The following is a 27,216-nucleotide window of genomic DNA, read 5'->3' as shown; positions in this document are numbered from 1 at the left end:
ATGCCGTGGAGATGCAAAACAAAAATGTTTGAAACATGAAAGATAGAGAGAGAGAGAGAAACATGTTTTATAATTTGGAAAGCTATCTGTTATTTTGCTAAGCTCTTTGATAATGTTGCAATCACATAAAAAGGGATGGAGGGCACTGATTCAAAACCAGTTTGGTTACAGTTACAGTAATGGTGGACTATAAGGTTCTTAGCATAATCTGTCTAGTACTTTATCTATCTAGTTTAATTAATTTACTTATGGGAGATGTGGTGTGTTTTGCACTGTTTTATTGCGTGACTGTTGAATGAAAGCATCAACCATTGGAATCCCTATAATGTCTCACTGAGTGTGTTTACATGCACTTAATGATCCAAAAACTGCAGAAAATCAGATTCTGATCAACAGGTTTACAAGCACTTGGGTAATCAGATAATGAGAAAACGCTGGGTCTACATGAGTCAGGCAGTAATCAGGTTTCTGCTTTGCAACCAGCCAATAAACTCACAGAAGACGTGACGTAAATGTAACGTAAAACTCAAACTTCATGTTGCAGCTTTTTTTTTTAAACACTGTGAAAATTTACCTGAAAATATGAACATGTATCATCTAGAAGATGAAGGAAGTTTAAATCCTTCATTTCGTCAAGCATATAGTTGGTCTCAGTGTTGCTCCAAAAGTGTTGTGCTGTCATCTCGCGGCAATGCTGCTTGCTCATTTCGGGTACCTTGGTCTGTTTTCGCACATGCGCAGACTGAGAATTCCAAAAGAAATCTGAGTAAGAGTTTACATTCACTGGGAATTCTGATTAATGAGCTAAAATCCATCTCTCTTTATTGGATTTCTTAATCAGATTTCTAGACCTTACTCTGATCTATGAAATCGCAATATGCTGTTTACATGACCGTTGGAATAATCAGATTAAGTCAAGTCAAAGTTTTTTATACAGCGCCTTTTACAACAGGTGTTGTCACAAAGCAGCTTTACAGAAAAATCCAGGTCCAAGCCCCCATGAGCAAGTCAATGGCGACAGTGGCAAGGAAAAAGAAAAGAACAAAAGAACAAAACCTGCAAATAAATAACTGCAGATAACTGCAGACATGATTGGATTATTGAGTGCATGTAAATGCACTCACTGTCACTGAATATGGTACTGGGGAAAAGTTAGAGATCACTCTTCATTTATTTAGCTTTGAGTCAAAATGGCCATTGAGTACAAGTTATTAAGCATCAGAAAAAAGCAGAAAACATGTTTAACAGAACACCTCCAAAGTTCTGTCTTTTCTTCATGCATTTTCTGCTTCTTATGATCCAAATAATCTCAAACACATTCAATAGTGTTGAGGTCTGGACTCTGGGATGGCCAGTCCATTGTTCAGAGAACACCAGCAGTGTTTGATTTGCAGGTTTTGTTCTTTTTTTATCTATTCCTTTTATCAGTAACAGCTTCCTGACAGCTACACATCCTTTCAGATCCATCTGTGAATATTTTTTTGAACTCCAATTTTGGAAACTCCTGTTTTTTTGCTTATTTATGAAATATGAATAGCTTGTCAGGTGGTCTCTGACTTCTGCACAGTGCTGTAAATCACTGAATACATAGTTGTTCTGAACCAACAGTGTCTACTATGCAGTCTGTGCGTGACTGGTGCTAAATAGTGCCAGCTAAAGCAAACCCTGTCAATGACACACTTGGAAATCATTTGTCATTTCATATGAAGTTCACTCACGCATTACGTTGGCCTGAGTTCTAATCACTTTGGATCCTTAACATAAGCAAGTCCTTAAAAATGTGTATTTTCATGCATTTGATACACAACAAAGGGGCTAAATTGACTTGGACTCAGGTCTATGTCAGAGAATGCTATATTGTGGAATTCCTTTCCCATCCTACTCCCCTTCCTCATGGCTCTCTTTGTGCCCTAAGGGGTTGGAGACTAATAGGTGTAATTGTGGTTCGTTTGGCTCATTTAAGAGCAAGACTTTTTTTTTCTTGCACTGCCATATCCCACTTTGTCCTCTTAAAGTCTTGTGTTTCCCACCCACAGGGGGAGCCAGGGCTTCCTGGCATCATGGGACCAGTCGGCCCAGTGGGACCACAGGTCAGTCCATTTTTAAACGACTTTTAAAATGAGGTGCCTGAACAATGTGGGTTAGTGAAATATATGTGAATGTTGTCAGTGTGATCCATATGAATGACATTGACAGATCAGATTAGTGCTTTTGTATTCCACATGAATCTGTGTTGCACTCTGGGGAGCAGTAATTTCACAGTCATTAACGTCAAGCAAAGCTTGTCGCAATTCATTTCACGTCCTGAGATATCACAGAGTGAAAAAACATGCACTTTTAATAATATATATATATATATATATATATATATATATATATAATATATATAATAATAAATAGCTTTTCAAAGTTTCATAATCTACTTCATACTGTAAAGGTTGTATACTAATTAAAGGTTTGGTTCCTAGAACCAAACACTTTTAAAAATAAAGGTCTAAAATTGTTATCGACAAATTTTCTAGGAAAAACCTTTAATTGATACTGAACATTTACAATTTGAGGAAGGATCTAAAAACGTTTAAAAAGCTTCTTTGGAGCAGTGCCATAGAAGAACCACTTTTGGCTTCCTATAAAATGTAATGGCTCTTTAAAGAGTCATAAATGAGATAAGAGTGAAGAAGCTTATTAAAATTTGTGGAGACGTCCTCAAATTGTAAAGTTTCTGCATGAACTGTGCATCTGAGTCAAGAACCATTTTTTAAGAGCATACAGTACATTGTTCTTTGTTTCATTGTGGTGGTGTGGTTCTGAATGTGGATTGTTGGATTGTTCTATGTCAACTCAACTACAATCTTAAAAATAGAGAGGTTTTTTGAGTGGTACCATAAAAGTTCCATGGATGTGAGTGTCAAGAATGTTTTATAAGGTGCTAAGAATCCTTAAATTGGTAGGGAAACTTTACTATATATGGACTTTTCACTCAAAGTTCTTCACAGATCTCCTTATTAAACGTGGCTCTTTAGGGAACAAAAAGTGGTTCTTCTAGGGCATCACTCAAAGAACCCTTTGTGGCACTGTGTTTTTTAAGAATGTAAGGTCTGCTAGATGATCAAGGATTTCCATGGGAAAAAAATTCAACCAAGAACTTCTATTTAATTCCTGTTATTAAAAAATTCAAAACAGTGCCCCTAATAGTTTTCTAGTTATGGCCTGGTTGGTTCTAAATGGCATTTACCTACTTACTACAGTGGCTACAGTGATTACTGTAAAATTAGTTACATCCAAGAAACTTTCAGCCACTAAAATGTTGTTAAAATGTGTGAGTAAAACTTTTCTGATGCTGCTGTAGTTTTCACTTTCTGCAGTCACTGTACCTATGAGGGATGTCCTTGGAATTGTGGTTATGTTCTAAGCAGTGTAAGTTGTCTGAGTAATTGAAGTGCTCTTCCTGTTATTATAATGATAGAGAGATGGGGGTGTTTGAGCTTTTGAACTGTAATCCAGAGGACAATCTGTCTCAATGTGTGGGTAGACAGCTGCTGCAGTAATAACTCTCATTTTGCAGGCGTTCACACTTCTGGTTGCTAATGCAAAACGCATGCTGGGTGCTACTGTGAATGAGTAGTGAGCAGACCTGTTCTCACCCACTGTAGCTAAGTACTACAGGCCTGGAGTGCACCTGTGTTTTCAAGTGTTTTCTTTTGGCTCTAATATACCTGATTTAACTCATCAGCTAATTATCAAGCTCTTCATAAACTGGATCAGGTGTTTAAGAGCACTAAAAACTAAACTGTGTGCTGATTATGTGGGCTTGCATCGGGAAATTTGTATACTACATGTTCATGCTTGAACTATCTGGGTTTTGTTTTTTTCCCTTAGATTTTTATTTGAGGTTTCTTCTGTTAGTGAACAATTAACTGCTATCCAAATGTAACATTGTCTTCAGTTTAGCTCTGTCTTTACTTCAGCTGCTATTGTGAGACTGATCAGATGCACAAGAACAATAAATAAAGTGCATTTGCCTTGAGATAGTTTCAGGGAACATTACTCTGGCTAATGAGTTACAGGAACTAAGCAGATTTTCAAAGATAGAGCCATTTCTGCTTAGTTTATATGGTTAAATCAAACTCCCATTAAGATGACGGCAAAATAAAACAAGACTATGTTTACATGGAAAAGTTGGGATGAATTTTCCCATAGGCCCTAAAATTACATCACTTTTTCTTCATTTATGGATTGCAATCCTGATTCAACAAGACAAATCACTTTCTCTTACAAATGGAATAGTGGTTCTTTCAACCACTAACATCAGTAATTTTGCTTTCCATGTTTCACTAATTAGAGAACAACACTGTAGCCATTGTAAAATGTACTTCACATGGTTCCATTCAGATCAACTTTCAAGAACTAATTCAATAAAGCTCAAAGTAGCCACATAATTGTGGAATCCTTTGTGGATCATTGATCATTCTTGTTGATTTACTCACCCTAAATGACTTTCTGTTGTGTTCTTTAGTGAGTAGAGGCTACACTGTGTAGCTTTCGTTATATAACTTTAAAGCTTTTTTGCTGTTATGATTGTTGATTAATCAGAGTTGTGCAGTAATGTTCTGAAATCAAGGAAAAGTAATTGCATATAGCATTGCATACTCTTAATAAAAAACGTTTTCATTCGTGTGGAGACGAATGAACATAAGTTGAGTTCCCCAGAAGGTTAAATTGATTATTGTCCAGTCCCACTTCAGAAACCCCTGCACCTGTCCTTTTACTCTTATAGTTTGAGAAATCCAGAGTTGTGTTCAGATGGTTCTCTGTGGGCATAGTGGGGGTTTGTTTGTTTGTTTGGGATGTTGGATGTATTATGGATACCAGGGATGAACCGTAACTTTTAAGGCTAGGACATCAGTTTAGGCCATAAATGTGGAAAAGATAAGAAAAAATTCCTATCTATACACTGATGCTAATTTAGACTAGCTTTCTCTATATTTTATGTGATCAATAAGCTACGCTGGTGTGAATTAATATTTTTTGTCATTGTAGATTAGACAATTAAAGCTTGTAAAAAAGTATGCATACATTTTATTTGAAGTTTGCATTAGACAATAACATGTTACATTGTAGCAGTTTTACAAAGACTGTTCTTCATTTCAAACAACCTACTAAAACAACTATACTACAGCTTGTAATCACAGTCAGTGACACATCCAGGACTTCCAGAAGGCTTAGGGTGGCCTTTTTGCTAAAACATCCGGCTTACATACTGTAACTCAAAATATATTTGGTTGATTCATTTGCCACTTCCTAATAATTTTGTTATATACTTAACCTAAAGTGTAAGGTCTTCAGTTCAGCTCCTGAAGTCCTAACCAATAAGAGAGCTAGCTTGAGTGCATCTACCTTGATACCACAAAATCCTGACTGGACAATTTTGGACTGTTTCAAGCTTGTAATGTTTTGGTTTCTAAAAACGTGAGAATGAACTGCAGTACTTGCTAGATTTAAGAACAGTGAGTATGATGATTTATTTAATAAAATTAAACTAAATGCTACAGATGTGTTTTTTAGTTTCCAGAAATCATTTGGCCTTTTTTGGCCTAGAAGATCCTGAGGTTTTCCCACTCCTGAATGCAATGTCAGTATGACTGAAAGGGTGTAGCTGAGTAAAAAGTAGATTCATTTCCTCACAAATATAAGTAAAGTTAAATGTACTGGCATTTGAAAATGATCAGAGAAGCACAAATACATCATAATTTTACTTACAGCTAAGTTTATGTAATTAGTTAGGCCAATGGCTGCTGGTTAGTGGTCTTGTGAGGACTGTACATTGGCTCTATCGGATTTAAAGACACTGTAGGGACCCTAAGTTGGATGTCATTGAAAAAAAAGTGACTCCAGAATGTGTGGAGATGAAAAATGGACTCGAAAGTTGTCAACTCTCCAGTTTAATAATATGCACACATTCAGTAAAACACACCACAATCATTAAATGAACAATAAAATCACTGAAAAGTCAGTAAAAGGCATTATATGACAGAAAGGCTTTAAAAGAGTCACAGAGGCTTGAAAGAAAGTACCCTCCTCTGCCATTTCTGTCTGTGTGACACCCATCAGTGCCATGCGCTTTACTGTGTGGCCTCTACTCTAAAAAAACGTTCATGTTCTTTGGACTTGTACACCTTTACCTCAACTAAGCTTCAAGTTCACTCCACCCCACAAAAACATGTTTCCACAGAAAGCTTGTGTTTGGCTGACCATGCAGGGGACTTGTATTTGGGCGTAAATGTACAGTATTTATGATGTAATGTGTGCACGTGTGTTTATGCAGTCATGTTGTTCAGATCATAGTGTTGAATGAAACTTGTATTTACTGTAGTGTCAGGTAAGCATTGCTGGATCATTTGGCCGACAGGTCTTTCATGGCTGCCGTCCATGGTTGCTTTTTCCACTGCTTAGTTCCACCTAGGGGCCACATACTGCTAAGCTTTGAGCACACTGTAGACATGTCTTCAGTAGTGCGTATTATGTGAAATTTAGAAAGGTGTGGTGTGGTAACATTATGGTCTTTTGGAGTCTTGCAGGCAAAGCTTCACTTTAAAGCATGCTGTGTTGGACCATCACTCCAACAAAGTGATGGATTGATCCATTAATAAGCATCATTCAATAGCAGATGTTTTTCAGATTATTTACTCGTGTAGTCTGTTGGCCATAGGTTGAAGCAGCTGTCAAGACATTTTTTGTTGACTTTGCAGTTTGAGCTACTGCTCCTGGAGTATAGGCTTAGCTGGTTACATGATTTTCTTTGAAAAGAACTCTTGTATTTTCTCTTTGCTTCAAAAAGCCTCCTTTGTTCTCTTGGTAAGAGCAAACCTCATATGAATTGAAGACTTTAAGCCTGCAAAATGCCCTAAATAAGAGCATGTCTGTGTGTTGGTAACTCAACACTAGGTCTGTTGTTGTTTGATCAATTATCAAACTGTATTTTTAAGAGTGTACATCGTTACACTGTTAAAAATACAGGTGCCAAAAGGGTTCTTTGGAGCGACGTCATTGAACCTTTATCTCCCTAAAGAATCTTTCAACAGATGTTTCTTTAAAGTAGTACTTTAAAATTTTCCAACCTTATCTCGATCTGCTGCATACTGTCGATGTAGCGTACCTTTCCCTTTATGTAGTAAAAGAACAGCAAACCTCAAACTCAAACACACTGCCCTTTGACCTCTATTGTAAGTGTGATTTGATTCAACAAGTACAGAGAAAAGCATTTCAATTCCTGTCCATAGTAACCATATACTGCACCCTGGAGTATTCCTTTGGAATCACTGGTACACTCTTGAAAAAGATCTTCAAGTGTTCTTTAGTAAAGAAAGTGGTTCTATATAGAACCATGAGCACTCAAAGAACCCTCTACATGATTAAATGGTTCTTTGCATGGTGAAAGTGTTCTTCAGATTGATGGAACATGTCCTGTAGATGGCTCTATATGGAACCTTTTTGAAAAATATTCTATATAGCATCCAAATGGGTTCTTCTATTGTAACAAGCCTGACATTGTAACAATAGATGAACCCTTTTTGGTGCTATACAGAACCCTTTTCAAAAAGTTTCTATATAGAACCATCTACAGCACATTCTACGTCAATCTGAAGGACGCTTTCACGATGCAAAGAACACTTTTTGAAAATGGTTTTATATAGCAATAAAAAGGGTTGGTCTACTCTGATAAGCCTGAAGTTCTTTATTAAAGAACCTTTGAAGAACCATCTTTGTTAAGAGTGTAGTTGACTACTGATGCAACTGATTGGCCACCTAGTGTCATATGTTCCAGTAATTACAAAACTCAGAACTGGATTTAAAGATCTCTGTTCTATGGCATCAGTCCAAAGAACGTTGTAAGAGTGTACCCTTTTAGCAAAAAGAGATCTATATAGTATTGAAAAAGGGTTCTTTGACTTGTAACAATAGGGAAACTCGTTTTGGTGCTTTATGGAACCACTTTTAAAAGATTCTTCAAAGAATCATGTACAAGAGGCTCTCCATCATAGAGAAGAACCACTTTTAAAAGGTTCTTCAAAGAATCATGTACAAGAGGCTCTCCATCATAGTGAAGAACCATTCAAGCATTCAGATGGTTATTTTGAGTGTTCATGGTTGTAAATAACTACTGCCTTTACTATGGAACCCCTGAAAAAACCTCTTTTTTAAGAGGGTAGGAATTGGATATGCATGACACTTTTCACTAAAACTTCCAAATTAAAGTATTGAAAGGATGTTAAATATAGGTATTAAAGTATCAAAACTAATGAGAGCAATTCAGGGCCTCAATGTTATGATATGATATGATATAGCACTTATTGTAAGCCTTGCAACAACATAATAAAATATTGTTTTGCCACAGCAGCTGATTGAGTGTGATAAGAATGATGTAATGCAAACATCAACAGCAGTCATTTCTCTGATTATGATCTAAATTTCCTTCTGGTTACCTTGTTTATTACTGCAGTGTGCATCTTACTGATTACTGAATACAGGTGGGATACACTAGTAATATTCTTTAACTGTTGGGACATTTATCTTTTTAAAAAAGAGTTTAGTTTAATTTTTGCCAGCGTTGGCCCACCAATACCCACTTACACCCCGACCCTGCACGCGCCTTGGCTTTGCTACCATATATTTACGGTTACATCTATTTTCAATCCACTACATCTGCCTCTGCATCTGTGTGCTACCAAGGAAACCTCTCTGCTTCTCTCCCTCTTTCTCCCTCTCTCTCTCCACCCTCATTTCATACCCCACTATCTCGCTCATCACTTTGCCCCTTCCTCCTACTTACCGTCTGCTTCACTCATCTCCACCCTGTTATCCCACCATCTTTCTATTTTTATCTCTCTCTTTTCCATTTACTGCTCTTACCGATTGACAGCCTCCTCCTGCCTTTAAGTCCACACCTCAGTCTCTTTAAAGCTGTGCTTTTCTCTGCACTCTGCTTCTTGGTACATTTGCTTTTAGATTTGCTTTTAGACATTAGTTCTTGCTTTCTGCCTACTTATGTTATTCTAATCCTTGTTAGTTAATTTATTCTACCACATTTTGCTTCTCTCTCTCTCTCTCTCTCTAAATGTTTCATTTACTTTCATTCTCTTTCTCTCATTCTCTCATACATAATGGCTTGAAGAAAGCAGTATTCTACTAATTACAAAGACCTTCAAATTGGCCGAAGAGGACTACATTAGTAAGTCTCGCAGTGTTTTTTTTAAGATGCAAAACATGTCATGGAACTAGATCACTCACATTCTCACTTACTCACATTTAGCAGGCTGAAGATTCTCCGCAAATGGGCACCAGTAGCACCACTGATGCTTCCTAAAAGCAGTGCTCTGCATCAGTGACACTATGTGTTCTTGTTTTGCAGGGTTTCATTCCAAAATGTGTTATAGACCACTTTTTTTTTTATGCTATATTTTTTGGGAGTGGACTATTCACAAACACAAACTATTGATGCTATATTATGATGAATACCACTTATAAGAATTTTGTAAGAATATTATGAGTAATCAACCTCTTTCTAGACACTTACTTAAGTATTTTATTAAAATATTATTTTTATTAAGTATTTATTTAAAATATCTCGTTCCATTAGCAGACAATTTTTCTTGTCTGAAGAAATAATGCTTCAGTTAAAATGAAGTAAATATATGTGCTAGTGGAATAAGTAACAAATGTCTAGTAATAGTCATAAAATCTTATAATATTCATTATAGAAATCTTATAATAAGGCATATAAGATATTTTGATTATATCAAAAACTGCTTTGCTTGCGATGATATCATTCTTTTTTTTACATTTATATTTGAAATGAATTGAGAATATATTTCTATGTCTAGCAGCAATTGCACTTCTTGCCAAGCCATTTAAAAGCACTTTATTTTTGACTATTTTCTGAAAGAACTATATTGTGGCATGGTTTGTTTCAGAGAAGCTTCCAGTAGAGAGAAATAAACATGGAAGAGATAACCTCCAGTTGCAAATTCTAGACTGAAACCTTCCCTTTTCGGATTACAGGATAGTTAAAAGACCATAAAACCACAGGAGCTGCCTATAAGGCCTGATTCTGAGGCTGAAGTACTCTCCAACACAGCATCTCATCCATGGAGTTGTTAGGTAACTAGGCCATTTGGGCTGCTTTCATGTGGCCTTTTGGTTTTACTGGTGAAGTTTTACAGCTGTGGGGTGTTGCAGACTCATTCAGGCTGCAGTGCATTCACCTTACATACACACACACACACACACACACACACACACACATACACAATAATGCTGCACTGTTAAAAACATGCACGTCCCCCACGCTCACTGTACATCTATTACTGAAGTCCGTAAACATACATAAAAACATCCATAAAACCTATTTTCATACCCTTCCCACTTTTTACACATACATTATTTAAATTTCAGCTTCGAGAGACACATTAAAGTCAAATAAATTTCATACAGACACCAAATGTACGCAAACATGTCTGGCACACTAGTAGATCGTTGTGACAATTCAGGTCTTCTTAAGATGACTTTATGGAGTCAAAACAAGCACAATTACACCCACTGAAACTATTTTCTTGCTAGAGATACGCTAGACTGTATATTTGTCTCTGCTTTAATCTCAGAAAAACCACTGTATGGGTTTTTCTTTGCCTGCATCTCTCAGTCTGCTTGTGTCTGTGTCTTACTGTCTTATAAAGTCAGGTGAAGAAAGTAACATTATTTTTTTAATCATTTTAAGGGGCCAAGTACAGATAGAGCTACAGGTGTCTCCTTTCATTGTCATTGCTTGATCAATTTGCATGACATTTAGAAGACAGTGAGGTTAAATCGATCCCCTGTTGTCAGTTTAAGCAAATTTCAAACACTCTTATCTTTTTCTTTCACATGCTTTTTTATTATGATGTGTATTGCTTTAGAATATTGACAAAATGCTTTGAATTGCATGATTGGCCATAAATTGCTTTTAAATGAAAATACTCAATGCACATTAAATCTTTCAAATCCCACAATCACACTGATTACAGCTATTTGTCAATTTGGAGCCTAAATGGCACACTGATAGATGCCTTATAAATATTTAAGTACTTGGATTTAGTACAAATTCAGCTCATTTACAGGATTAGATGAACTCCATTAACCACCAATGAATGAGGTAAAAAGCATTTAGTTTTAATGTACCTTTCATTAAGTTTCTGAGACCACCTTAATTGCAGTCTTCAGTACTGTTAAACCCACTGACAGCTCTGTTGATGGGGCGGCTGAAGATGCCATGCTTTTTACCCTGAATGTGTTTTTGTATGTTTTATTTGCCTGCTTTAAAACTGATGCAGTGATATCATGGCAGTTTTCCAACCAGATTCTAAACCTGAGCTCTCTGAACCAAACATTACATAACAAACAGACAACACAACAATTTATTCATAATAGCGTACACCTGCAAATCAGCAAGCTCAACAACAGGCATTGATAGTGCCCACATGTTCCTGCAGATGTTGTACTTATTATGGACAAAGCTTTACATGGGTGTGTAAGAGGTTTTGACCACCACCTTGTAATTTGGGGTGTACCAAGTCCTCCGGAATGTTGCAGATACTTCTCATCATATTGATTTCACTTGTAATTTGTCCTTGTAATGAAAGAGAACACAGGTATAATAACTTGGTTTGCGAACATGGTTTTGATTAAAATGTCATTAGGAACTCGCTGGTTTTACTTTGAATTTCTGGCTTCAGAGACTGATAGCTTACTTTAGACTGTCCGCTAAATTATTTACACAACTCCATTACACAGTACAACAATACAACATGATCACACAGAAATGGACCACATAATGAACTGGTTCGTTTGTACCTCAGCGCTTGTGCAGAATGTGTTGACCACTTGCTGTGTTAACCCCCTCTATAGGTCCCCTCTGGCAGATAATTAACTTTCAATCGATACCATGTTTGGTTGTGAGTAGAAGATTAGGTGTTTTATTATGATTTAAATTTAATTAAATGTTACTGTTGAGCATGCAGAAAGTTTTGCCATATTCTGTTCTTAAAATCAAATGCAGAACAGTCAGAAATGCTTTCTCCAACCTGTTGATACAGAATATAATTTGAATATAAATATATATCATTACTTATGTAATCATACTACTGTGCAAAGGTCACAGATCAACTTTCATTTTTTTAATTTGCAGACAAAATGGTCATTAAGTACAAGTTCTGAATTTTTCAGGAGATCTTTCTGAGGAGATTAGATACAAGATAATTCACTTGCATAAAAAGGGGAAAGTCAAAACTTTCTAAAACTGTAGTTCAAAAAATAATAAAAGACACACAGAAAATGGACTGCTAACAACCATGCAAGACCTGGTAGACCTCCAGAAACTCTCACCATCAGACAAACAGCACTTAAAGCTTTTATCTTTGAGAGAGAGGAGAAAATCAAGCTCCACTTTTGCTTCAGATCTGAAAAAATCCACAGGTGTTTCTGTCCATCCTTCCACTGTGAGAAGATAACTCAACACTATGAGTCTGAAAGGATGTGTAACTGTCAAGAAGCCATTACTGAGAAGAAAATAAAAAATAAAAACAAGAAAAATTGCACAGAAACAGAGAAGCTGCTGGTGTCCAGACCTCAACATCACTGAATGTGTTTGGGATTACTTGGATTTTGAGAAGCAGAAAATTTAACCAACTTCTAAGACTGAACTTTGTAGGTGTGGACAAATATCCCTGCAGATGTGAAATTTGAAAAACTGAAAGCAAGACTTGTTAAAAGAATGGAAGCCGTGATAAAGCTAGAATGTAGACATAATAAATACTAAAGAAAATGCAGTTATATTTCATTGTTGAAGCTTCTGTGTAAATGCTCTAAGTACTGTAAATACTCAACCATGTAATTACACTTTTTAAGTTTTGCAACGTGACTTTTAGCATTTAGTGTAAGTATTCGTCACTTATACTTAAACAAATGGAAAGATTTTGTCAAAAATCCAAATTCATAACGTGAAGTCGAGACCATGTTTATTATGATTTGAATTGGAAGAAAAGTTATTCTTGTGTCTACAGTACTTGTTTTGAAGAAAGAAGAAACATTAACTTTTTTTGCCACTTATTTCATTTACTAACATCAAAACAAATGGAAAAAGTCTCAAACCTGTCAATACATAATGTATAACGGAATTGAAATGCAACTAATTACACAAATATGTAATTAATCATACAATTCTGCAATTACACTTGAATAATTATGTAACATGAATCAAATGGGTAACAAAAATCATTAATAACACTCCTGAGGGTTAACTGAAGTAATTTCCTGCCACCTTGACCAGAGTACGCTAGATTTTTTCAGGCACCTGATACTAGAGACATCTATGTGGAGTTGAAATCAGTGAGGTTTGTACGGATGTGACAGTGTTGTCATATTAAGTTATGGATGTAGGTCAGATCCACAGCGTACAATACCGATTTCAGTCCAAATCGTAACACACATTACAGCTGTATTGACTGATTGAGTGTTTTGGCACATGATGGTGTAATTCTACTGTCTGGACGTTAATTGTTTCAGATGCACTCAGATTGGAGAGGTTGAGGTGAACGACGTCTTTGAGAGGGCTATTTTTAGCAAGTGCTGATTGTGGATTAGGGCCTCTTGCTGAATGTAAATGTAGTATGGATTTCAGCAGATCAATGTTAACCCTGCATCTGAGCAGGAAATCATTCACAACCCAGCTTCTTAAGCTGGCTTTTGAGGCCCCATTGCCAACCTGCATTCTTCTCCAATTCCAGCTCCCATTCACAGGGCCAAGTAATCAAGGATGCAGGTAATAATTTTTGGGGATCTGGAATACAGCAAACCTTTGTGAGGACTGGGTTGAAAACGGTTTGGGTTAGTCCACCCCTTGAAAGACTTGGGCAGAGCCTCATGGAGCGCTCTGTCTGAAGTGGTGCTTTGTAATGGAACTGTAGTGTGATTATAATGCCTTGTTTGGCTGCCAAAATCAATGTTTTTGCCTGTGTAATTAAAATGTACACACAAGCAGATGGCTAATGCACAGAAACCAGCTCCCACGTCACAACCACTTGCTGCAAGCCTGACTGCAATTTCACAAGACTTTAACAAGATAAATGAGACGAAAAAGAAAACTAGTTGCTTTGACAGTAAAGAAAGGCCCTCTGCTGAAGTACATGAAAATTACTAATATCCATCATTATACAGGGAAAACTAAATTTACGTTCAAGCTAATGATCTGGCTTAGTGCAACTAAACATGAAAATGCTAGCAGTCTCCCGAGTAGAAGCCTTTTTTCTCATTTCAACATGGCAACAGGCAGTGTTCACAAACTGTAGAGAGTCATTTGTTCTGAATTTCTACAGAACAAAGCTATTCCACAGTCAGAGATAAAACAATACAACTTATAAACCTCAACAATGAATATAATATCAACTTTTTCATTATTTAGTGTGCAGATCTTTTGCCTTCAATAAAGCATCCATTCTTCTCATGCGACTCGCTGTCAGTTATTCAAAGATGTTTACAGGGCCATTTTTCCACACCATCCAGTTCAGTCTTAGAAGTTGGTGGCATTTTCTGCTTCTTACAGTCCAAGTAATCCCAAACACATTCAGTTGAATTCTGGACTCTGTTTTGAGAATGCCATTTCCTTTTCTCAGTAACAGCTTTTTGACAGCTTCACTCGAACTCGCGATCTCCTGATGATAGGGCCAACGCTTAGACGGTTGCGTCACTCGGGAGCCCATAGGAATCCTAATTTTCCCTTCCCTGAGCAAGATTATCTTATATCTAAACTCCTTTAGAAATGTCTCCTGAAAAGTGAATAACTTGTATTTAATGGCCATTTTGACAGCTCCTTCCTGGGCAGCCTCCTATAATGTATCCACACTCACTGGTCATTTTATCAGAAACACCTACCGTACAGGTACACTTGTAATTACTGACTGTAGCCTGTAGCCATAGCTTTTTGGTGATGTACCACTCCCAGCACATCAGTGAGACTGAAATAGAACTGGACTATTTTAGGCATATTGATGATGCTGGGGTAGACAGGCACGTCACTAGAAGGCTGTACAAAATACATTCATGCTGCGCTTTACACTTACATCTGTTGTTAAAAAAAACATTGCTTTACTGGCTATTCTTCTCCACCTCTGTTATAAAACAAGTGTTATTACCTGCCTTGAAGAGATTCAGTGTTCAACTGCTTTTGTCTGGCTAGATGTTATTGTGAAAGTGAATCTGAAAGTGTCAATTAACAGAAAAACTGATTTTTATAAATTGAATTCCAGACATTCACTTGTACATCATCAGTTCTTTTTCAGATTACACAATGCTCTCTTACAAATATTAAGATTCAATTTGATTTCGGATAGTATGATACACATTCACAATAATAACATTTAAATTCAGATCTGCATTTGATTAAAATTTCTAATCGCATTTATCTCCATAAAAACTCCATAAAAATGTGGCTTTTAATTTTGTCACAGTTGTTTTTTTTTAAAATATTTATTTTTTGCATTTTTGCATTTTTTGATAGAACACACTTCTGTTTTGATCAACTTGTCCAACACCTGTATGCGTGTGTGTACACTTGCGAGAGTGTGAGTGTGCATGTGTGTCTGCATGTGTGCGTATGTGTATATTGGCTGGACACTGGTTCCAAAGTCTTGCACAGGTCAGATTTATGTCCGTCTCATAGGTGGTCTCCTTCTGTAAAGAAAGGCTTGGGTTATTTTTATGGGCCTAGAGAAAGTGGACAATCTAGAAGAAAACAAAGTCATAGAATATCTTAATGACCAGCTTCCCTTTCAGCCCAGCAGAGTTCAGATTCATCAAAGTGTTTGTCTGCTTTCCACACCTCGAACTTTGCTGGAGTATTTAGACATCTTGTAGTGCTGAAGGTGTCTGTCTATCGTTGTATGGAATATTTTTTGTATTTTTTGTTGTGTGGAGCATTTTTGACACACAGCCATTTCAAACTGCTTAGGCCGCACAAATCTGAAATGTTAGTGGTGTCCAAGTTAAGGCGCTAATAACACATTAACATGATAAATGATCCACAATAAATTAGATATCCTTCATATCATCTGAAGTTTGTGTGCTGTTATGACTCCACAACTGTAGCCCTCTTGTTCAAATGCAGCGTTTAAATACCATTCCCAGCTACCGCCATGATGAATGTGTACATACATTACATTTTTATTTTCATGTTTCTCTGAAGGACGTCGGGTGTTAAGTAAGCAAAGCAGTGCTAATGCAACAATATCAGTAATGTTAGCACTGTACAGTGTCTTTAGGAGAATATGGATAAATTAATGAGATGTAATGTAGCTTTATGAGAGTGAGATGCTACAGTTGTGGAGGAGTAGAAACAGTGCAGTCGCTGTTGCTCTCACTGTACTGTTTAGCTCAGGAAAACAGGATTTCACCCTATTTTTATGTTTAGGTTCAAGTAAACTCTGCATGCACACAATGAAAATAATCTTCTTGAACTGCTAAAAGGTATAAATGCATTCTGATAGCTTATTCTGTCCAGTTTTATAGCTTTAACAGAATACACTGCTTTTAAAATGAAAAAAAAAATCTTTAGCAAATACACCAATTATACCCACCAAGGAGCCCAACTTATTATTACACACTTCTATAACCTAAGAATAGCTTTATTAGTTTGCACTGAAGTCCCTGTAGCTACTGAATAACAAGCCTGGATTTTTAAAGGATTAATCCTGATTAACTACACAAAATAGTGACACTAATCACACTTATTTATTTTAATCATTTGATAGCTAATAACTCTTAAAAAGTACATACAAAGCAGTTCAGTCTGTTCTGACAGACAGAGGACAGAAAAAAATCTTTCTTCAGCTCTCAATGTTTATAGCTTATAAAGACTTGTGTGCAGTCTTTATTGCTTTGTCATGGCAGCCTTGTTTCATAATGAAAGACTTGGTTTTATGTGTCCAGTGAGTCTTGGCGCTATGCAAGAAAACATACACTCTGTAACTCAAATAGCTGCCTGCTGTCCTTTACTGTTGGCTGGACTGTGAAAACAGAGACTTGTTTAACTGTTAAACTGCCTTAATTGCTTGTTTACTCTGCCATGTAGATGAACTTGTTGAGCATCTGGCTAAAGGAGGGTGGTCCTCTCCTAGATACATAATCAAAGACAAAGACCCCTCTCCATTTCTGTTTGAGCTCTTGGGCTGATTAATGATGTGTGCTGGTAACTGTGATGCCTCTGAGTGTTGCTTTTCATGATCTTTGGGAAGAGTCGTCTTTAGTGTAACTGACTTAAATTGCATAGAACTCAGAATAAATAATCATAATAAAGTGTTTCTCTCTCTCTCTCTCTCTCTCTCTCTCTCTCTCTCTCTCTCTCTGTCTTTTTAACAGGGCGATAAAGGCGATACCGGTTTGCCTGGTCCAAGTGGACCACCAGGACCACCAGTAAGTCTTCTTTCTTTTTTCAGTTGGAATGATGCAGATGATGCACACCTTGTTTTGTGCTGTTGTTAACTCACTGACAGTGCTGAGATCTGATAGGTTGGTGAAATAAGATGTGTCTATGGTTATTTTCATCACTGATTAACATGTGCTGATCTTGTAGTCTCTTCTTATGTCAGCTGGTGGAGGAACAAAGGAATCATAAAAACTTTTAGTTACGTAGTGCTTGTTAGCTAATATACAGCATTATTTCTTATTATCAGCAGGTGCTGATGTGCTTGAGTTTGCTAGCTTTCCTCACTCGCTGCATTTGTTAGTCCCTTTCTTGAATGGGCCAGCAGGGTAATGGACTGTTAATGTCAATACTAATGGATTCTATTGATATTTTGGTAACACTTTACCTGAAGGGTGTCTACATTACATATTCATAACATCTTACATAAACATTTCATAATATGTTAATGAATGTATGTGAACAAATGTATATGAACATTTTTAAAGTATACATGCTTTACATGATATTAATATGGACTACTATGTCATTTTACTGAGAAACATTTTTCTAATTAAGTCATCAGTTTTTATTGTGGAAAAGCATATCATTTTCAATAAAACGCCTCATTTCTGGACAGCCAAAATAAAAATGAGTTCGCTTTATCCTGTTGGTTGTTAAGTGCTTTTACACTTAGGCACATTTCATTTATACTTTCGATTTCTTTTTAATTATGTTTTTCCTTAAGCACTTGTTACTTTGCATGTCACTTTACTACATGGACAGTAAATTACTCTTAAATATGCTTTGAAACAATCATTTGACTGAATCTTAGTATGATGGTGTGCCAAAGCACTTAATGACCAAAGGGGTAGAGCAAGGTCATTTTTGTTTGGGCTGTCCAGAAATTAGGCGTTTTACTGAAAATACTATCGTCTTTCAAACTTTTATTTTGAAAAATGTCTTTTAGTAAAATGACATAGTCCATATTAATATCATGTGAAACGTATGTTTTATGAATGTTGATCTAAACATTCATGAACATGTTATGAAGCGTTTAAGTAAGATGTTATGAATGTGTTATGTAGACACCCCTCAAGTAAAGTGCGATTTTTATTGGGCTATATGACACCTACATAAACCCTTCATGACAACTGACATAGACCGACACTGATTTTCTGGGATGAAATGACTTTGTAGCCCAGCATATGTCAAAGTGACATCATGCTGATATTAACACATAGCAAAGTCAGCATTTTCTGTGGCCCAAAGGTAGAGAGAGATTCATTTGACTATTTATAAAATTTAAGCTATTTCACCTGTGTTATGTCACTGTGATAAACACTTAGCTACAGTCATTTGTTATAACATGATATGTCATTTCAACCCAAAAATGTTGTGAATGAGCCCAATGTGAGAAACTAACTAACTACAGTAGTCTTGGGACACGTTTATAATCATTTATTTATTTATTTATTTTTTGTTGTAATTATTTTATTTGTTAATGTATTATGTAAGTAGTGCTTTAACATATTTAAAGTACATACCTTTAGCAAATGTATGAATCAATACTTTTGGTCCAACTACACAATAGCAAACTAGAAAATGTACCCCCTAATTTTACGTAAAGAAAAACCAACATTCAACATGTCTGACACAAATTTAATTAACATTCTGAAAGATGTTGTTTAGACAACTTGAATATAAAGTTGAATTAATCTGTCAAAAAATATTATCTCCCAGTAACAAAATGTCTGTGAGAAAAAGTGAAAATCATATTGCAAATTGTAACATCAAATGTGAAAAATGTCCCAAAGTGGTGGAGAGGAATAAACCTTTATAAATGTTTTGTATGTTTAAGTCAAATGTCGTGACAGGCTTATGTAGGTGTCGTGGGCTGTCCTACAGTAACGTGTTACCCTTTTATTCAATGAAACATTGTTTTCCTTAGTTTATATGAATTGGCAATTGAAACTACTACATTTATTTATGTGCCCTGACTGAAAGTGTGTTTTGTTTACTGCTCCAAACAAACCTCTCCTACACATGTTTATGGCAATAGTTAGGTCTCTTTTGCAAAGTGGACAATTTCTTTGCAGTGGTTTCATAAAACAGTCAGGGAAAAAAAAGCAATCAGAAAGCAGACCTATAAATAGACGCGCAGCTTGTGCTGGGGCGATTCCAGCCAGGAGCCCAGCCCCAGCTGCAGTGTTTACAAACCTCCAAGCACACTACAGTGCCACTATCCACACCATTACAACCAAACCACTCTGCGAACATGCACAATGGAGCCACCATGTCAACATGCAGAATATCTTATCCTCTGATCTCCCTCCACTCAAATGCCGGCATTTTACTCAATGAGCCTTCAAATCCTGGCCTTTCAAAACATCCTGTATGCAGGACAAATACACATTAGAATGACAAATAGTGCTTTGGGTTTTGTCAGCTACTTAAACATAGGGGAGGAAGGAGTGCAGAAAATCCCTACTTAATTAAAGCTTTTGTTATTGTAGTGATAATTTACTTCAGAGCAAGTAAAAGTATTAATAAAGGAAATTACTCAAGAGTAAACAAGTTGTTACTTGAGTAATCAAGTTACTTCTTTTTGTATATCCATAGTCACAACCTGCAAATGTTTGATTTAGCTACATCAATAGTAATAATCTGTACAAATAAAACTAAAGCCAAACATGATATTACATGAGAAAAAAAAGTCCTGAGGCTGATCACAGTACACATTTATGCATCTTTCTGTGGAGAGAGTGAGAGAGAGAGAGCGCGAGAGAGAGAGAGAGAGAGAGAGAGAGTGAGAGAGAGCAGAGCAGAGTAGAGTCAGGCTGCGTTATGTGATTATCTGACAAAACAAAAAGGTTTCTGATGATGTAGCATCATCTGTAAGGCGATATGGCGGATAAAACCATAAATAAAAACACTTTTTAAATGCTAGTTCTAAAAAAGTACCAAAATGTGCTTAAGTACTGTAACAAGAGTAAATGTAATTCATTACTGTCCACTTACACTTCTGCTTAATCATGATGGATTTTAGCCATGTGCAGAATGGGGAGACACTGAAGGCTGTGTTAGAAAAATAAATGCAACTTAGGCTAACCAGGCAATGGAGCTCTCTCTCTAAGGCCAATTTGCAGCAGTGGTACCAACTACTGTCTTTAAACTTCAATGATGTTGTTGTGGGCTGAGTAACATGTGTAATGAATTAGCATTAGCTTTGTTTCCCTCTGCGACTGAGGGTAGCGCACAGCCCAGAATGATGAAACTCAAGGCCAGACGGTGTTAAAAATTTGATTCACATCTGCCCTAAAATGCACTGAAACAGAACTGAGCTGTTCTGCAGTCTTGCGTCAAAAGAACATCCGGCTAAACTCTCCAGCGCTGCACTTCACTAGAGGATGGTGGCAGAAGACATCAGAAACCAAAGGTTTTTACAAGACTGGTTTTGTCATTAATGTCACCCCCTCACTTTATGGACTACTGTATACTTTGCTTGGCTGCATTAATTACTGAAGCTTCTCAGTGATGTCTAAAGCAGTTTCAGCCATGAATGAAAGACACAGCCTCACTAATTTACCATCTCAGAAAAATCTTACATCACATGGTTATATAAGCAGTATCAATAATTGGTATAATATTTAAATATAAATGAAGAGTGTTTGATTGCCATACTCATGTTTGAGTGTTGCACCATAAATGTGTATGTATCATTTCGTAACTAAAGTGTTTTGGCCATGCATATGTAAGAAAAAAACTACTTAAACTTCAATATCAGTCGGTTCCAGCTCCAGTTCTGGGTAATTATATGAGCGAAGCGAGTCACTGTGAGATTCGCTTTACTCTCCAGAAACGACGCCTTTCATTTTTCTCATGTAATTACATTCATGACCTTAAACTCCCCCTCACTATCTCACTTGCACAGAGTGTTACCTTTCAGTATCATTCCCTCTAACGATCTCTTTAGTTTCACTATTTGATCCGGTCTTGTCCCTCCTATGGAAGAGCCTTTGAGAGGAATCCACGCACTCCTCTCACCATCAAATGACTCATTAACCCGGACGCTATGCAAGTGGCATCACTTCAAAGTGACACACCTGTTCCTGTTCCCTTATTCCCCCCTCTCATCTCCGAGTGCTCGGGGAGAAAACAGAACCCTTGATGTTTCCTCCATGCTGCTATATGTCTCTCAGCGCAGTAAAGCTTGAGTTGTAGGTGCTTGAGGAACCCGGAGGAAGAAACTTTGCTGATATGGGTGGAGAGGGACTGTGTATCCGGTTGCATGTTTGGAAGCATTATTCAAAGGATTGTTATTCTTTGTTTTGAAGAAACAGCAGTTCACTCTTCACTGTGGAGCTTTGGGCTGCCAAATGCAGGTGATGAAAATATATGGGTGGTTTAACATGGCTCAGTACGGGTCCCGCCTGCAAGAGCCAAATATAAAAACATTCTGTAAAGCCATCATGTCGCAGAATGTAACACCCAAAGATATATATTTCCACATAAAAATTGTTTATGCTTCCATTTAAATGGGATACCAGTGGCGGTTTGTGGCATGAGAGAGGTTGTTTTGCACTTAACAATCAATGATTCAAGTGTTCGGAAGCTGCTGTCAGATTCAAAACCTTTCTGCTTTGTTTTTTTGTTTTTTATTGTTTGCATGGTACATGATAAGTGTTTTCTTCCTTGTGTTATTTACCCTTGAATGCATAGGGGTGCATTCCACACCAACTCACTCAGGCCCTGTCTGGACACATAATGGATATCTATGAAAAAATTCAAGCAAAAAACTCTTGCAGTTGTGCAAAATCTGAAAGCTGTGCTCCAAGAAATTTTTTAGCTATGAAGTTTTAAAGTTTGCCCATTAGGTTCTTGTTTCTTTGTTCTTGAGTTTACCTTCTTAAAGAATAACTGAACAGAGCTGAACTATTAACTATATTAAATATTGAAAATAATCAGAATAATATTTTACTTGAGATCAACTAGTTCTGTGCAAATAATTGCCTTTAACAGGTGAATTTATTAGATTATGCATTTTTACAAATTAAATTGCGAAATGTTTGAAATTTAATCAAAATTATTTTCTGTCCATTTCGGTCAGAAATATTTAGCTAAATTAAGGTTTTATGTAATATTATTTTATTTCTAGAAATGATTAATCTAATGATTAATTACTGGATTCAATACTTGAAGCTACCTTTTTCTTAGAATAAGGACAGTCAAACATAAAATAAAAGTCCAGAAGAACTAAAAATTGATTTTTAGTCATGAATCTATTTTGGTTTTATGGTGTAGCTTTAAATATTGCATTCAGAAACAAATAATTCACAGATTTGCTAGGAATGTAGGAATATTACAGAAATTATGGTAACACTTTCTTTGAATATCACCTTTGTAAGCATCTATAAACACATTCATAACATGTTATAATGCATTCACAAGACATTATAAACATAGCTATAAATATTTATAAAAATGCATTATACGTTATAGCCATGCATATTATGCATTAGGAATTGTTAACATATACATTATAAGTACTGATCATAACAAATTATAAGAGCTCATAAGTCGTATTTGTTCGCTCTAAGTAAAGTGAAGCGTACTGTACTAAAGCCTCCTCCAGTGATTAAAGTAAGGCCTCAACTTGAAGTATTTACTGAAGGATTTACTGAAACACTAAAACATACACAGTAAAGCACATTACAGGCTTCAAATGTCAGAGTTTAAACTAGTGCTGCCATCAGTGTTTTACCCAATGTGAGAGTCAGTGTACACCACTGTTAGCTTGGTATTTGTCTTTACTTTATGCTCTCCAAGCTAGGACTGACTTCTTTGGCACTGACATTATAACGTGTTATTAACACTATTTATAATGCATTATATTAACAATTCATAATGTATAATAAACATGGCTATAAAGTAATTCAGTGTAATTCTTTTTTATAAATATTTATAACCATGTTTATAATGCCTTATGAATACATTATAACATGTTATAAATGTGTTTATAGATGCTTACAAATGAGACATTCATAGAAAGTGTTACCAAAATTATTTTGAAAACTGATTGAAAGACTACATTTCAAATCTGACCTTTTACTTTTTATAAAAAATAGCTGCATCCATAAACTTGATAATGACATTTATTAGAACAAAACTAGTTGGTTTAAAGTTCTTATTGCTTTATTGGTAATATTTCAGTTTAGTTATTCTTTAAGCAGTTAAATTCAGTATTTAAGGCACAAAGGTTAAAAAATCATAACTGAAATACTAATTGGAGCATTGCTTTAACAGTTTGCATGGTTTCATGAGCTAAATTGAAGTTTTTGGTTGAATTTTTTTAATGGGAGTTCATGATAGGACAAGGCTATGTGAGTTGGCGTGGAATGACCCATGAGTGTTTCACCAACTGTTTTTAGAGTTGCTAGCAACCCAGTACTTACAACACAGAACTTCAACCTGCCCTGATAGTTAAAATTGTCAAATATTTAATTGCAAATCACAAAATATATCCAATAATAACAAAATGTAAACGGACAAGTCACAAAGAGTAAAAGGGTTGAAAGGGTACCCACTACACTAAACAGTAGAAAATGGTACACTCTCTCTGTCACTGGGGCAGTACCCCTCTTGTCACTGGGGTGGTACCCTCAAGGGTACATCTCAGTACCTTTAGTCAGGGAGTATAATTGTACCATAATCCATTAAAATTATATTATCTAAGGTGTACTGACTCCACACACCCCGTCTCGTCTCCAGGCTTTTTATTTTATTGTTCTGTTTTCAAAACATTAGGTATTGAAAAGGTACATATACATAATTTTCACCTGGAAAAACTAATTTAATTCACAACTGGACCTTAAAACCACTGTTGTACCTTTGAGGACACACTTATATTGTTTGTACCTTGATGAACGAAAAAAGTACCTGCACAGAACCTTTATTTCTAACAGTGTACTATTTAAACTGCATATAGTCAGTCTGTGGTGGAAGACAAGAAGTTCTTCTTACAACAGCTTTTCAGTGATGACTATCCCATGTGTGTAATTGTATGTATCAACTGTAACATGCCTGAGACTTCCTAAAGGAAGCAGAGTAGTCAAGAGGCTTCCATTAAACTCATTTAGGAGGCCAGGAGAACAATCGCAGACAGTGTGTGGACTTCAGACCCTCCATATATTGTATAATATGTACAAATTTGTCTGTGAACTTGTCATTTTTCTTGGCAAGCTGTAATCTGCTTAATGACTTATCCATAATGTAGAATTAATTTGCTGCCATTAATGAGGTAACAGAAGCTAGAAAAGAGGATCATGATTAATGGCAGGGTGATGGAGCCTGTCAGTCAAACCATGTAAACCAGCAGTAAAGTGGATTTTCTCTGTTTCCTCAGGGTATCCGTGGACTTCCTGGTGAGGCTGGGTTGAGTGGATCTCCGGTAAGACCTCTCGTAGCTCCCTCAGAGTTCTTATATTCTTCTACCATATTATTTGTCTTATATATAAAGAATAAAGCAGAACAGGCTCAAATAGGCTGCCGTGTGAAATCATAATGCACCCTTTATTGATTTTCGTCAAGTATTGTTCCCAGACACAAAACATTGAAGAAACGTGTAAGACTACACAATCCCTTCGTAGTTGTAGCAGTCACAAGAAGCACATTGTTATTGATCTTGGGTTTGTCTCTGGAGCTTAGGGGGCCAAAGGATCACCTGGACTGAAAGGATCTCCTGGACCTAAAGGACCTCCAGTGAGTGAACATCCCTCTTGAGTGCTGCAGGCTCACCTCTTTACCTTATCTTTTCTTTGCGACAACTGACCTCTTAAGATTGGACATGTGAGAGAAATCAGATTGAAATTTGTCCGAGTCACCTGAAGACAGTCTTCTCACGTCACCCGCAACAAAACGAGGCAAGGAAGAGCAATTTGGACACAGCCAAAGTTTAATCAGAAATCGGTTAATAGAATTTGTAAAAGCAGCTGTTGAACAATGGCAGTGTTTAAACATGTCTAAGAAATCCATCAACGGTAGTGTGACCTCTGTTGGTAAATGTAGAATGTTGCAGTGCTCAATGATTCTGCACAGTTTTTCAGTGACTTTATTGCTGCCATCTTGTGGCATTACAGATAGATCCTCAATCAGACTTGTTCAGCTGTTCAGTGCTGTGCTTGTAGTTGGTCTATGATTCAATCATTATATTAAGTTTTTACATATTCGTTTCACTTCACTTGGCTGGAAAGACCATTTAAGGCCTAGTATAGCTTATGACTCTCTTTAAAATAACGCACTGTGCAAAAGTCAGACACCACCCCTAGTTTGTTTAATTTCCCATCAAAACAGCCACTGAGTGGAAGTTATTAATTCTTCAACAATAGGAAAAAAGCTGAATTTGTTTTAACAGAAAATTACACAGAAGCCAACTAAATTTTTCAGAATTTAGTCTATTGCCTTAACTGCAGCTTTGATTCTTTTCAGGAATCTTACTTTCAGTTTTTAAAAGAAATCTATAGGGATATTGTTTCATACCTCCAAATTTCGGTTTTACAAGTTGGTTGCATTTTTTGCTTATCACAATGTAAGTAATCCAAAACACTTTCATTGATGTTGAGGTCTGGACATCAGCAGCTTCTTTGTTTCATTTGAAAATGTTCTTTTTTTGTTTATTTTCTTTTCTCAGTAATGGCTTTTTCACAGCTACACATTCTTTCAGATTCATAGTGTTGAGTTGTCTTCTCACAGTGGAAGGATGGACAGAAACACCTGTGCATTTTTTCAGATCTGAAGTAAGAGTGGATTTTCTCCTCTCTCTCAAAAATGTATGCTTTAAGTAGTGTTTTAAGTACTGATGGTGACAGTTTTGGTGGTCTACCAGGTCTTGCATTTGCTGTTTGGAGCCCCATTTTCTCTGTAACTTTGATTGATTTGTTGAACTCTAGTTTTGGAAACTCTTTTTAATTTTTCTTTGACTTCCTCCTTCTTTGCACAAGTGAATTGTCTTATATCCAATCTCCTCAGAAATATCTATAACTTTTATTCAGTGGCTGTTTAAACTGTACAGTAAAGAAATGAAGGGCAGTCTCTGACTGTTGCTTGGTAATATAGAAGTATGAAAGTGTAAAGCTAGTGTAAATCATAAAAATATTCAATATAAAAAGAAGCACGTGGACAAGCTGACAAGATGTTCTGTGCAAATTCTACTTTGAAAATTCTGTCAAATATGCAATACTAAACAAACAAAATGCTCTCCAACTAAAGTCATTGAAAAAAAAAAGGTGAAGTAATCCTTGCTAACGTTCAAGGAAAGATGAACCGCTGAGGGTATGTGGTAATTTCTGCAAAGAGGTCTTGTGAATGAATAGCATACTAAGCAGCTTCCTCTTCATAGTCAGGGATGGGCAGCTCACTCTCACGTTCAGCTCACAGTAATGACTGTGGATAGGGTCACCAATAACTAAGTAGAGAACAGAATACAGAATTCCAAACTAGCGGCAGCGTTCACTTTGTCACCATATTGAACGAGTGACACAAAGGTCACCGGTAACCGTTTTTTACATTCTGCTTCTGACTCTGGAGCATGTGGCATATGAAAGAAACACTGTTTTTTGTAAACTCCATCTGCTTAAATGATTTAAATGATGATATGGCACCTATCCAGATACCCAACTGTGTGCACAAGGTAACACATTCAATTAGGGCTCCAGTGAGGTCCAACTATTATG

General features: G+C 36.4%; 1 protein-coding gene across 1 annotated transcript in view; it reads left to right on the top strand.

Annotated features, from left to right (window-relative positions):
• Window positions 1–27,216, top strand: part of si:dkey-225n22.4 (collagen alpha-1(XXI) chain) — a 67,678-nt gene that overhangs the window by 24,100 nt on the left and 16,362 nt on the right. Inside the window, exons 15-18 of the mRNA XM_036582883.1 lie at window positions 2,037–2,090; window positions 17,443–17,496; window positions 24,891–24,935; window positions 25,193–25,246. Of these exons, the coding sequence (XP_036438776.1) occupies window positions 2,037–2,090; window positions 17,443–17,496; window positions 24,891–24,935; window positions 25,193–25,246 (207 nt within the window). The remainder of the gene's footprint in view (window positions 1–2,036; window positions 2,091–17,442; window positions 17,497–24,890; window positions 24,936–25,192; window positions 25,247–27,216) is intronic.

This window comes from Colossoma macropomum, unplaced genomic scaffold (genome assembly GCF_904425465.1).
Source record: "Colossoma macropomum unplaced genomic scaffold, Colossoma_macropomum, whole genome shotgun sequence".
Classification (NCBI taxonomy): domain Eukaryota; kingdom Metazoa; phylum Chordata; class Actinopteri; order Characiformes; family Serrasalmidae; genus Colossoma; species Colossoma macropomum.
This window is presented reverse-complemented; position numbering and strand designations above follow the sequence as displayed.